Below are 14,517 nucleotides of genomic sequence, written 5' to 3' on the forward strand. Positions count from 1 at the left end.
TAGTGGCTCAACCTCAAAGTCTTGAAGACATCTGCTTACTTACTAGTTTCATAAAAGTACACATTTTGTCTTTATTTCCACATGCCCTTTACATCTAGACCTTTTATCTTTGGCTTTACTGTCTCTCCTCTAGATTACTCTGTGTGCATGCTAAGTCGCTTTAGTTGTGTCTGACTCTTTGTGACCTGGTGGACTCTAGCCCGCCTCAGGCTCCTCTGTCCACAAGATTCTCCAGGCAAGAGTACTGGAGTAGGTTGCCATGCCCTCCTCCAGGGGATCATTCTAACTCAGGTGTCGAATCTATATCTCCTGTGGCTCCTGCACTGCAGGCATATTCTTTTTTTTTTTTTTACATTTTTAAAAAATTTTAAATTTTATTTTATTTTTTAACTTTACAATATTGTATTGGTTTTGCCATATATCGAAATGAATGCGCCACAGTTATACATGTGTTCCCCATCCTGAACCCTCCTCCTTCCTCCCTCCCCATACCATCCCTCTGGGTCGTCCCAGTGCACCAGCCCCAAGCATCCAGTATCGTGCATCGAACCTGGACTGGCGACTCGTTTCATATATGATATTATACATATTTCAATGCCATTCTCCCAAATCATCCCACCCTCTCCCTCTCCCGCTGAGCCACCAGAGAAGCCCTTAGGTTGCTCTGCTGCTGCTGCTAAGTCGCTTCAGTCGTGTCCGACTCTGTGTGACCCCATAGACGGCAGCCCATCAGGCTCCCCCGTCCCTGGGATTCTCCAGGCAAGAACACTGCAGTGGGTTGCCATTTCCTTCTCCAATGCAGGAAAGTGAAAAGTGAAAGTGAAATCGCTCAGTCATGCCCGACTTGTAGCAACCCCATGGACCGCAGCCCACCTCTGTCCATGGGATTTTCCAGGCAAGAATACTGGAGTGGGGTGCCATCACCTTCTCCGAGGTTGCTCTAGGAGCTGCCTAATTAAACTTCAGTCTCACCACTCCTCCCTGCTTTCTTACTGTTATCCATTCAATCTTAATTAAATAAAACATTCACCATTGCTTCATGCAGATTGTGTTATCCATCTATCTAGCATTGTAAATCTTCCTAGGACCACCTGGCAACTGAAGAGTTTGGATTTTAGTAGTAACTTCCATCTAACCAGGGCTTCTCTGGTGGCTCAGATGGTAAAGTGTCTGCCTGCAATGCGGGAGACCCGGGTTCGATCTCTGGGTTGGGAAGATCCCCTGGAGAAGGAAATGGCAACCCACTCCACTACTCTTGCCTGGAAAATCCCATGGACTGAGGAGACTGGTGGGCTACAGACCATGGGGTCACAAAGAGTCAGACACGACTGAGCGACTTCACTTTCCATCTAACTATGTGGTACCCCCAGTTGCATTCTCCTGACTCTCCCCTCTTGAATTTCCTCCCATCTTGAATCCTATGCTTATCTTTGCCTTGCTTTTGTTTTTAATACACTTTTATCGCATATATGTCTATTCCCAGAAAGTTTATTATTTGATTTCTTTAACTGTTTATAATCTTATAGAAGGATATTGATAGTAATCTTTGTGGATATATATTTTTAAATATTATTAAAGTGAAAGTGAAGTCGCTCAGTTGTGTCTGACTCTGCGACAGCATAGACTGTAGCCCATCAGGCTCCTCTGTCCATGGGATTTTTCAGGCAAGAGTGCTGGAGTGGATTGCCACTTCCTTCTCCAGGGGATCTTCCCGACCCAGAAATCGACCCCGGATCTTCCGCATTGTGGGCAGACGCTTTACCGTCTAAGCCACCAGTGTGGTGCAAATATTACTAAGATCTAGCCAAATTGTAGCATGTCTGTGTGGGTCATCTAGAAAATAAGAGATTTCTCTACTGGTTGGAGTGACTAACCCAATTACCAAGGACATTGTGTTGCTGCCACAATTTGTCTAGAACTCTGTCTGGAATGCCTTTTGTATTTACATAGCCGGTAGCAGAGACTACTAGCAGCTGTGTCAACCAAAAAAGCAAAGAGCAGTTCTATTGAGGACTCAGACCCCTTAGGAACCAAAGTTCTGGTCACCTCATCAGGGGAGGACCAAGTGGCAGCTGTTCAGTACCTCCGCTCAGATATCTGAGCATCAGATATGTGGTCATTCCATCTTGTGTGCTCCTAGGTTCTGAGAGCATTACCTTCCCCTCTGTTCCCCTAGCCATACAAGAGTTAAATTCCTGAGTTAATAATTTTTGGGTTACCTTGGCATCCATCTTTTTTCTCCTTTAGTCTCTTTCAAGATATGCCTGTGTATTTAATTCCTTATTTTAAATCTTCTTGGTTCAAAAATACCTAGTGTGACTTTTGTTTTCTGAATGGACCCTAATTTGCCTGAATTGCCATATCTACTATGCAGTCTTTTCCGGACAGTCAATCTCAAGACATTGGAACTTGAAGTAATTTAAATTGCAATGTTAACATTACCCCAGCAAAGCATGTTGAACAGAATCAAAGGGAGTTGGGTAGGACAGTGACTAGACATGTTGATGCAATGTTTTTTAGTTGCATTTAAAGTTATAAACATACATATAGATTCTTATGATTGTTGTAGAGAATTTAGTAGAGGAGATCAACTTGCCTTATCTAAATTCAAACAGAAGAATAACATGAGAAGGATGAGGCAATTAAGTGGTATGGGATTCTCCTAAGAGTCTACATCCACTTACCCATAACAGCAAAATTATGCAGTCATCAAAATTGTTGCATTCTTTATTTAAACATAATATTGCAGTAATCATTTATTCATTTAATATAAATTTATTAAGCAGTTACTGGATGTCTGCCCTAAGTGTTGAAGATACAAATCTTCGCATTAGTGTGGGAATAACAGGTAAAAGATTATGTAATATTTTTACTGACCAATCTTGAAAATTCTCTACATTAAATACCTTCATTCCTTCCATGATTTAGTCATTCATTCACACAGATTCATATGTATTTGTAATCAAATCTTTTTTGATTAAAAAGAAGATAATTGGGGTAAATCTCATCCTTGGTGTTTTAGAGACCCAGAAAGCATTGAAAGGTGAATAACGTCATTATCCAATGCCCATGGTCAAATTCTTGGTGATCTGAATGATCTACAGAAGATGATAATTTTATATGTTTACTGGCAGTTAATATAGTAGATACAAAACAACTTGCACATTGTTCCAAGAGATACTCAATCTAACTATTTAAAACATTATCCTGTGTGGACATACTATATTTGAGGACAATCATTTGTATGTTATTAATATTTTTTAAAGTTTTATAATTATATCATGAACAGAATCAAATCATAGAGAGTAGAGTTCCTTAGTGGTACTTGCTGACCTGCTGAATTAACTGTCTGTTTTTGAGGAATATTACTTACATGATGAGAGCTGGTCATCCAGAATGAAAGCCTCATCCTTCCCAAGTCATGCTGGAAAGACATGGTCACATCATTTTCAATACTGCTCTCTCTTTTTTTTTTCCATTTATTATTTGGCACTCAATTTTCTTGCCACTGTAACTTTATTTCATGCTATAATTAAGTCAGCACTTTATTATATTAATTAAACCAGAATATTTATTACCTTTAGATGCAATGACTCTATTGATGAGTGTCATTTTAGTAAGATTTTAGAGAGAATCTTATACTCTTTTGAAACAGTCTAGTTTAATTAACAATACAGAAAGAACAAAAATATCCACTCAAGTAATTTCCTTTAAAGATTTCAAAGGTTGGATAAATAGTGTCTCTGGTGGCTCAGTGGTAAAGAATCTGCTGCCAGTGCAGGAGATGTGGGTTCAATCCCTAGGTTGGGAAGATCCCCTGGAGAGGGAAATGGCAACCCTCTCCAGTATTCTTGCCTGGAAAATCCCACAGACAGAGGAGCCTGGCAGGCTACAGTCCCTGGGCTGCAAAAGGTTCAGACACGACTGAGCAACTAAACATCAACAAATAGTATCTAGTCTGATTATGTCTATCATTGTGTGCATACGTGCTAAGTCTCTTCAGTCATGTCTGACTCTTTGTGACCCTACCCTATAGACTGTAGTTCACCAGGCTTCTCTGTCTGTGGGATCCTCCAGGCAAGAATACTGGAGAGCGTTGTCATTCCCTCCTCCAGAGGGTCTTCCCAACCCAAGGATTGAACTGGCATTTCTTATGTCTCTTGCACTGGCAGGCAGGTTCTTTACCACAAGTGCCATCTGGGAAGCCCCATGTCTATCATTATTAGATTATGATTCTGAGACTGATATTTTCATTTGTTCATCCTACTTTTTACCAAGAATTATTGGATACACTTTATATAACCGAGGTTGTAAAAGGTACAGTGATATATCAGCTCCTGCCTCAGAGATTTGAAAGCATAGTAGGGCTGATTAACATCATAGTGCAATTAAAACTGACATTCAGATACTGATTTATATCCTTCAAACCATGGACTTCTGTGATCCTCACACCTGTGACAGTGGTGGGGCAGATTCTATTATTCTTAATATGTAGATGTAGAAGCTGAGCTTCAGACCTTCTCAGATTTACTGTGATAATCAGTATCTTTGCTAGGATAAGAATCAAATATTCCTGGGCTTCCACTCTGCTAAATGGACAATGATGAGTACAAAGTGATCTATCATAAATTGTTATAAGATTTCTGAAAGAGGACTTTCTAGCTGGAAAGATCAAAGACAGCTTCTTGGAGAGGAATGACATTGGGGATGGATTTCCAAGTGCATCCTAAATTCTGAGGGTAGTCTCCAATGCAGGATGACCTCACATTGGTTGTGAAAAAATTCTCCTGCTGAAGAGTTTCCCCAGGGCAGCCTTCATGTCCCGATTCCTCAGACTGTAGATGAAAGGATTTAACATTGGGGTCACTGCTATGTACATCACAGTTATCACTGCATCCTTTAGGTTATAACTAGTCAGAGGGCGGAAGTACATGCCCATGACTGTCCCATAATACAGAGAAACAACGGTGAGGTGGGAGCCACAGGTGGAGAAGGCTTTGAGCACACCTTTGGTGGATGGAACCCGTAAGACTGTGGAAAAGACCCGAACATAAGAGATGATGATGCATAGTAATGGCACGGAGAAAACACCAACCCCCAGGTACATCATCTTCACATTAAAGTGGATGTCAGAACAGGACAGCTTGAGCAAAGGGGTAATGTCACAGTAGAAGTTGGCCACTTCCTGGTTTCCACAGAAGGACAGGCTAGCTGTGAGCAGAGTGTGGGGGAGGGCATTGCCATTTCCAACCACCCAAGACCCAATGACTAGCAGGACACAAGTCCATGGGCTCATGATTGTTGTGTAGTGAAGTGGGCGGGTGATGGCCACAGCTCGATCATAGGCCATAGCAGCCAGGATGTAACTATCTGTGTTACCCAAGGCAATCATAAAATACATTTGTGTTAGGCATCCTCCAAAGGAGATGGCTTTGCTGCCCAGGAGGTGGTTGGCCAGCATCTTAGGGATAGTTACAGAGGAGAAGAAGATGTCAACAAAGGAGAGGTTGGCAAGGAGAAAATACATGGGGTTGTGGAGGCGAATGTCAGAGCAAATGGCCAAGATGATGAGCAGGTTTCCAATCAATGTGGTGGGGTAAATGAACAGGAAAAGTAAGAAGAAGAAGTCTTCCTGTTTTTGCTGGCCAGTAACTCCCAGGAGGATGAAATTGAAGGTAGAAGATTGGTTGTCTTCTCTCATGGATCCTTTAGCAGGAAAGGAGGGAGGAATCCAGAATTATTAGTGTGGTTATTGTATGTATTGATCTTTCTTACCCACCGTTTTTGAGTCACATGACCAACCGTCTCTATAACTGAGCTAACTAAATCTGGAGATAACCTATATTTGGGGGGAAATATCTTTATTGATTGGTAGGACTAATCAAGAATTACCCCTGGACACTCATGAATAAAAACTGAGCAATCTGTGAATCAGAGGTGCTCATCCTCCTCCATCCCAGAACCATCACATCTCTAGGATTTAATGAGTTAACAAATACTAATTTTTATATTGCATGTGCTACTTTGTTAGACCTGGAAAAAGTACAAAATGTGGAAAGTATAAGAATTTCATTCATGTATTCAATACAGAAGACAGAGTTAGATGCTAAGGTGCCATCGCAGATCACAGAGAGAGATGATTTCTGCTGAAATCTTGAAGGGAGAAATAAAAGAACCATATGTCCCCGGGAGAGGAGCCAGGAGGTTCATCAGCATGAATGCTATGAACAGAGACCATGAGTCAGAGTTCCAGGAAATGCTGGGCTGCTGAAATCCATTTTCCTGGAGAGTGTTTATGTTCTAAGATACTTGTCCCATGAGTGTGAAGATGCTGAAGACAGTTTTTCAGAAGAAGCCAAATTCTTCCCTGTGGTATTAGGGGTTCAGGTGAAAGAAATGCCCTCTTAAGTGCTTTGACCTATTGTTGCTTTGTCAGAGAAATAACTTATTTTTCTTAAGGGGTCTGTTAACATGCACTGTTGAATATGGGAGTGCAAGGTTTGTAGCTATTCCCAGAGGCAACAGGCTTTTGTGGGTTCGTCTGCATGCATGCATATGTACACACACAGAGTATTATCTCAGGAAGTAGCTGAGGAATGGCATAACCAAATCAAAACTACCCCTTCCTCACCCTATTTTCATGGATAAGGGCCCAGGAATAACCATTGTCAGAAGGGGAGTGTCTCTCTCCCTCTCTCCTCTCTGTCTCCCCTCTCTCCTCTCTCCTCCCTTCCTCTTTTTCTCTTCATCCAATCAGGAGACCTTGGGTTCTGAATTCAGGCCAAGGTTTGGGTCCCTGTTCTGCCTCTACATCTGTGAAGACAATTCAATTCACCATTTTTTTTCATCTGGTAAAATAGCAATACTTCTGCTTACCTCTCCTGGGATTGTGAGGGTCAAAGGAGATTATGTGTGTAGTGTAGTTACTGGCTATTTAATCCCCTGGTATTACTGTTGTAAAAAGTTTCTTCTCCAACATCCACAGCTTCTACCTGGGGAGTCAGCTCAGACGCTTCCAAAAGGGACTTGGTCCTGTGGCCTTCACTCCTCTTCCATGAATGGAGAGTCTACAGGCAGCGGGTCCAGTTAGTACCAGTTAGCTTTCCTTTCTGGAGGCAGGCATGCTGGAGAATGTGTTAGTAGTAGTCCTAGAGGAGGGTCTCTGGTCCTGTGTTTCTGAGGCAGAAGACACAGGACTGGAATGATTTGAAAAGAGGAGCCCTGAGTTTTCCCACTGTGGAGCAGAAGAGCCAGAAGGAGTTGGCCTGGATGGGGGCTAAAGATGAGGACTCTAGTTTCCTCCTCAAGGAAACATGATGGGTCATATGATAGAGAAAACGGTGAGTGGTTCACTAGGTTATAAAGTCTCTTGAAACATGACTCTCCCGTGTCTTAATTCGGGCCAAAATCAGAGTAATTGTTGAGACTCATTACATGCTGTGCCTTGAGGGGATTCAGTCATTCTCATGAGTAATTTTGTCAGAGTTCTTTTCTAGAAGCAATGATGGGCAACAGTCTCCCAGAGTGTCTCCAGGGTCCAGGCTTTGGGCTCACCTATTCTGGCCTCTCTGTTGAAATGTGGACCCTTGTCCTCTGCTTTAGCACAAACTGGAACCATCCCTTGGGATACAAGGAGTGTGGTAAAATTGAACTCCTGGGCTTTATTCTAGGCTACACTGAAGCCTTTCTGATGTTAAATGTGCAAAGAAGAGTAATTATATTTCATCTTTTATCTGTGATTTGTCTTAGGGGAGGCTATGAGGGAAATTAAACTTTCCTTTTTCTTGTGCTTTGATAGTAAGTCTCTGAATTTTTTCGATTCTTAGAGAAAAAAAAGTTCTATATGTTATCTAGTCCACCTCATGTATGTATCACCTTTGTAACAGCCCTGATTAGTGGTCATGTAAAGAGTTGACTCATTGGAAAAGACTCTGATGCTGGGAGGGATTGGGGGCAGGAGGAGAAGGGAATTACAGAAGATGAGATGGCTGGATGGCATCACTGACTCGATGGATGTGAGTCTGAGTGAACTCCGGGAGTTGGTGATGGACAGGGAGGCCTGGCGTGCTGCGATTCATGGGGTCGCAAAGAGTTGGACATGACTGAGCGACTGATCTGATCTGATCTGATCTGATGCTATATCTTAGCCCCTTCTGTAGTAGCAGTCTGTAGAGGACCATGGTGAAGGCTCTGAGCTCTGACTGGGTTTCAGTCCAGGCTCTGCCTCTTTCGAGCTGTAAGTAACTTTGCATAGTTATTAAATGTACTTGCTCATTTCTGTGGGGCTTCCCAGATGGTGCTGTGGTTAAGAATCTGACTGACAATACAGGAGACATAAGAGACATGGGTTCAATCCCTGGGTTGGGAAGATCTGGAGAAGGGCATGGCACCCCACTCCAGTATTCTTGCCTAGAGAATCCCATGGACAGAGGAACCTGGAGGGCTACAGTCCATGGGGTCGCAAAGAGTTGGACGCAATTGAAGTGACTTAGCATGCATGCACTCATCTGTATAATTGAAATAACAAAGTAGCAGCAGCAGCAACATTCTCAGAAATTTGTTATGAGGATCACATGAACTGATATCTGAAAAGGCCTTAAACCAGAGCCTGGTATATGGTTAGCACTTAGCAAATTTTAGCTGTTATTTTATTATTTCTGTGCTACTTTTTTCCTCCTATAATAGTTCCTATCAACAACCTCTTTTACTACTAGCCACGTAGCTGTTGGATGACTCTCCAAAATCTTCAGATTCTACCGATCTTGAAACATTTGCTGAATCACATTTTCCCTTGAGTTGTTTCAGGTTACGCCATTGTATTTGCTCTGTTATTACTGTTACTCAGATCACAGCCCACTGTCTAGGACTTGGGCTTCACAGACGTGGATAACATAACATCTCATGATAAATATTTTTATCCTGGTAATTTTTTTCTCTTTATGTCCTTTTAAAAATATCTTACTAATTCCACTTTTTATTTTCTGAGGGCTCAACTAGGGGCAAGGAATTGTGTAATGGCATCAGAGAGAACTATGAAGAAAACCATGTTTTAACCTCAAACATTACAACTGTTTCTATGTAAAGTGTCTACAACTTTCCTTAGCTTATAAAAAGAATCTCTTACCTCCCATGTGCTAAAGAGAAAATCCTGTGGATTGTCACAGAGGCTAAAATTTACTGTCTGTTATAAAATCCCAAACTTTGTTAAATCTCTTCTAAAGATACTAAAAAATGACCTATGCAATATATTTGCAGAATAACAGAAGAGGAAAAACACCTTAAGTACTTGGATGAAAAATTGTATTAGAAAGTTCTCTAAAGAAGGGAACAAAAAAAAATTTTTTTTAATTTTAAAATATTTTAAGACCTTTAAAATAAGAGAGTATGAGACAAATAAATTTAGATGAAAATGAAAATGACATAGAAACAGCAAACAGAAGTGAATGAGGAACACTACATGATTGTACTTGGCATTTTAGGCAGAATTGACAACATTTCAGAAAATAAATGAGCAGTATTCAGGACAATCCAGAAATTGTCTTCATCTGTCCAGGAGGATTATTTGACAGCTCTCCTTGGAGATATGAGCATTAGATATGTGGTCTTCCTTCTTCTGAGCACCAGTGTTCTGGTAACACCACCTTTTGCCTTTTGCTCCCTTGAGATATTGTAACTTCTTGCAGTTTTTACTCTGGGTTACTCAGCCTTTTTTACTCTGGTTAGCTCAGCATTTTCTTTTTTCATCTTTAGTCTCTTTTAGGATATATTAGTATATTAATACTATATATCTAATTGTAGTAGTCATGTATGGATGTGATAATTGGACCATAAAGAAGGCTGAGTGCCAAAGAATTGATGCTTTTAAACTGTGGCCTTGGAGAAGACTCTTGAGAGTCCCTTGGACTGCAAGGAGATGAACCAGTCAATCCTAAAGGAAATCAACCCTGAATACACTTTGGAAGGACTAATGCTGAAGCAGAAGCTCCAATATTTTGGTCACCTGATGCAAACAGCTGACTCATGGGAAAAGACTTTAATGCTGGGAAAGATTGAGGGCAAAAGGAGAAGAGGGCAGCAGAGGATGAGATGGTTGGATAGGATCATGGACTAAATGAAAATGAACTTGGGCAAACTCCAGGAGATAATGAGGGACAGGCAGGACTGGTGTGCTGCAGTTCATGGGGTTGCAAAGAGTCAGACACGATTTAGCAACTGAACAACAATCTAATTCCCTGTATTAAATCTTCTTTTTTTAACTTGCTATTCATTTTTTATTTAACTTTTTATTGGAGTATAGTTGATTTACAATGTTGTATTAGTTTCAGCAAAACGAATCAGTTTTACATATACATACTCTTTTTTTTTTTTTAAGATTCTTTTTCCATATAGGCCATTATAGAGAACTGACTAGAGTTCAATGTGCTATACAATAGGTTCTTAATAGTTAGCTGTTTTTTTAAAAAATGATTTCTTTGATCGTACTGGGTCTTTTGTTTCTGTGCGGGCTTTGTTCTGGTTGCAGCGCATGTCACGCTCCAGTTTCGGTGTGTGGGCTTCTCATTGCAGGGGCTTCTCTTGTTGCAGAGCTTAGAGCACTCAGTCTTCAGGAGTTGTGGTATGTGGGCTCAATAGTGGTGGCTTCTGGGCTCTAGAGCACAGGCTCAATAGTTAGAGCACACTGGTTTAGCTGTTCTGCAGCATGTGAGATCTTCCTGGATGAGGGATTGAACCCATATCTCCTGCATTGGCAAGTGGATTCTTTACCACTGAACCACGAGGGAAGCCCCTGGCTATCTATTGTATATGCAGTAGTATGTATATGCCAGTCCCAATCTCCCAGTTTATCCCTCGTTCCTTATCTTCTGTTAACCATGTTTGTTTTCTACATCCGTGACTCTAGTTCTGTTTTGTAAATAAGTTCATTTGGACGATTTTTTTTAGATTCCACATCGAAGTGATATCAACCATTTTGTGGGAGGTAAATCTTCTTATTTAAACATACCTGTTATGATTTCTGTTCCCAGAGTGAATCCTTTTTGACATTTGAGGTACATAATGGATGCAATATCCACTATGATTACATATAATCATGATTATATTACAGTTTAGAGACTAACAGCGTCATATATTTTGCTTTCCTCCAGCATGCACTTTATATGACCAAGACTGTGAAAGGTATGGTGATATGTTAAGACAGCTTCTGCCTTAAGAGGCTTGCAAACAGTAGAGGTGATTAAATGTAGTAATCTAATAATTAGCATAATCATTAAAAAATCTAATGACACTTGAATAGTGATTTACAGCCTTCGTAGTCTGAGCCATAGTGATCCTTGTACCTTATGACAGTGGCTGGGCAGGTATTATTATTCTTTACATGTGGATGTAGAGGCTGAACCTCAGTCTTTCTCACTTGTCCTCTCACAGTCAGTTGTTTAACTGGGACATGAACCCAATATTCCTGCCAAAGCAAAACAAAACGTACAAAGTGGTGATTTGAGTAATGTGGTTCATAACTGTTATAAGATTTCTGAGAGGAGGAATTTCCAGAAGGAAAGATCTAGGCAGCTTTTTGGAGGGGATGACGTTGGGGATGGGTCTGCGGGTATACCCTAATTGGTGACTGCAGTCTTCAGTGTATGAGCTCATGTTGGATGTGAGGACGTTCTCTTGCTGAAGAGTTTTTCCAGGGCATCTTTCATGACCCTATTTCTCAGAGTATAGATGAAAGGATTTAACACTGGAGTTACTGCGATGTACATCACGGTTATCACTGCATCCTTTAGGCTGTAACTAGTCAGAGGGCGGAAGTACATGCCCATGACTGTCCCATAATACAGAGAAACAACGGTGAGGTGGGAGCCACAGGTGGAGAAGGCTTTGAGCACACCTTTGGTGGATGGAACCCGTAAGACTGTGGAAAAGACTCGAACATAAGAGATGATGATGCATAGTAATGGCATGGAAAAAACACCAACCCCCAGGTACATCATCTTCACATTAAAGTGGATGTCAGAACAGGACAGCTTGAGCAAAGGGGTAATGTCACAGTAGAAGTTGGCCACTTCCTGGTTTCCACAGAAGGACAGGCTAGCTGTGAGCAGAGTGTGGGGGAGGGCATTGCCATTTCCAACCACCCAAGACCCAATGACTAGCAGGACACAAGTCCATGGGCTCATAATTATTGTGTAATGAAGTGGGCGGGTGATGGCCACAGCTCGATCATAGGCCATAGCAGCCAGGATGTAACTATCTGTGTTACCCAAGGCAATCATGAAATACATCTGTGTTAGGCATCCTCCAAAGGAGATGGCTTTGCTGCCCAGGAGGTGGTTGGCCAGCGCCTTAGGGATGGTTACAGAGGAGAAGAAGATGTCAACGAAGGAGAGGTTGGCAAGAAGAAAATACATGGGGTTGTGGAGGCGAATGTCAGAGTGAATGGCCAAGATGATGAGCAGGTTTCCAATCAATGTGATGGGGTAAATGAACAAGAAAAGGACGAAGAAGAAGTCTTCTTGTTCCTGATGACTACTAACTCCTAGGAGGAAGAAATCCAGGACAGAGGATTGGTTTTCATCTCTCATAGCTCCTTTGTTAGCAAGGGAAGAAAAGAAACCAGAATTTTTAGTGAAGTACCATGTCTAATATATTCTTTATTCACCACATTGGATTACCTGTGTTTATACTTGGGTATGCTAAATTCAGAGATGATTAATATTTTGGGAAAATGATCCCTTTTCATCAATCAGAGAGCCTTTGACAAATTCTAAGAAGATGAGTGATGCCCATTCTCCTGAATAAAAACCTTTGATTTAATCATTCAGCAATTAAATTTCAATTAGTGTGTGCTAGATACTTTGTAAGGCCTTGTGGAAAAACCATGAGCATGTTGAAAATATGGTTGTCTATTTATTTGACATATATGACATAGTCTCTGCTCTTAGGGACCTTATAACTTCATGCGGAATCCTATTTGTCACAGGAATTTTATTGTACATGATAGGAAAAGGACAGCATTCTAGAGTATTTGAAGAAAAAACTTCAGTACAAAGAATGTGTCATACATGCAGCATCCTGGATAATTAGAAACCGTTCTATTGACTGATCCCAGAGCCCAGGTGGTATCAGGTGTCTGCACTGGTGTTCAGTCAGTTCAGTTCAGTTGCTCAGTTGTATCCAACTCTTTGCAACCCCATGAACAGCAGCACGCCAGGCCTCCCTGTCCAGCACCAACTCGCGGAGTTTACCCAAACTCATATCCATTCAGTTGGTGATGCCATCCAACTATCTCATCCTCTGTCATCCCCTTCTCCTCCTGCCCTCAATCTTTGCCAGCATCAGGGTCTTTTCAGATGAGTCAGCTCTTTGCATCAGGTGGCCAGAGTACTGGAGTTTCAGCTTCAACATCAGTCTTTCCAAAGAACACCCAGGACTGATCTCCTTTAGGATGGACTGGTTGGATCTCCTTACAGTCCAAGGAACGCTCAAGAGTCTTCTCCAACACCACAGTTCAAAAGCATCAATTCTTCTGCACTCAGCTTTCTTTATAGTCCAACTCTCACATCCATACATGACTACTGGAAAAACCATAACCTTTACGAGATGGACCTTTGTTGACAAAGTAATGTCTCTGCTTTTTAATGTGCTGTCTAGGTTTGTCATAACTTTCCTTCCAAGGAGTAAGCGTCTTTTAATTTCATGGCTGCGATCACCATCTGCAGTGATTTTGGAGCCCCCCAAAATAAAATCAGCCAGTTTCCCCATCTATTTGCCATGAAGTGATGGGACCAGATGCCATAATCTTTTCTGAATGTTGAGTTTTAAAGCCAACTTTTTCACTCTCCTCTGTCACTTTCATCAGAGGCTTTTTAGTTCTTCTTCACTTTCTGCCATAAAGGTGGTGTCATCTGCATTTCTGAGGTTATTGATATTTCTCCCGGCAATCTTGATTCCAGCTTGTGCTTCCTCCAGCCCAGCATTTCTCATGACATACTCTGCATATAAATTAAATAAGCAGGGTGACAATATACAGCCTTGACGTATTCCTTTTCCTATTTAGAACCAGTCTGTTGTTCCATGTCCAGTTCTAACTGTTGCTTCCTGACCTGCATATAGGTTTCTCAAGAGGCAGGTCAGGTGGTGTGGTATTTCCATCTCTTTCAGAATTGTCCACAGTTTATTGTGATCCACACAGCCAAAGGCTTTGGCATAGTCAATAAAGCAGAAATAGATGTTTTTTTCTGGAACTCTCTGGTGTTAGAAGATTGTAAATCAAAAGACGGGCTTCCCAGGTGACTCAGTGGTAAAGAATTCACCTGCCGATGCAGGAGATGCAGGAGATGAAGTTTCAGTCCCTGGGTGGGGAAGATCTCCTGGAGTAGGAAATGGCAACCCATTCCAATATTCTTGCCTGGAAAATTCCATGGACAGAGGAGCCTGGTGGACTACAGTCCATGGGGTGGCAAACAGTCAGACACGACTGAGTGACTGAGCACACGTGTACGCGGATCAGAAAGACAA

At 41.6% G+C, this 14,517-nt stretch overlaps 2 protein-coding genes and 1 long non-coding RNA gene across 3 annotated transcripts in view; 1 reads left to right on the forward strand and 2 right to left on the reverse strand.

Moving 5' to 3' along the window:
* The window catches only part of LOC132343033 (uncharacterized), a 109,398-nt gene that overhangs the window by 53,824 nt on the left and 41,057 nt on the right, over positions 1-14,517 (forward strand). The gene's annotated exons all lie outside the window — the stretch shown is intronic.
* On the reverse strand, positions 4,763-5,701 carry OR1A1 (olfactory receptor family 1 subfamily A member 1). Its single transcript, NM_001390171.1, has one exon. The coding sequence runs from the start codon at positions 5,699-5,701 to the stop codon at positions 4,763-4,765; it is 939 nt and encodes a 312-aa protein (NP_001377100.1).
* OR1A1D (olfactory receptor family 1 subfamily A member 1D) lies at positions 11,643-12,581 on the reverse strand. Its single transcript, NM_001390141.1, has one exon. It carries the CDS (start codon positions 12,579-12,581, stop codon positions 11,643-11,645), a length of 939 nt encoding a protein of 312 aa, NP_001377070.1.

The sequence above is a fragment of the Bos taurus genome, chromosome 19 (assembly GCF_002263795.3).
Source record: "Bos taurus isolate L1 Dominette 01449 registration number 42190680 breed Hereford chromosome 19, ARS-UCD2.0, whole genome shotgun sequence".
NCBI lineage: Eukaryota > Metazoa > Chordata > Mammalia > Artiodactyla > Bovidae > Bos > Bos taurus.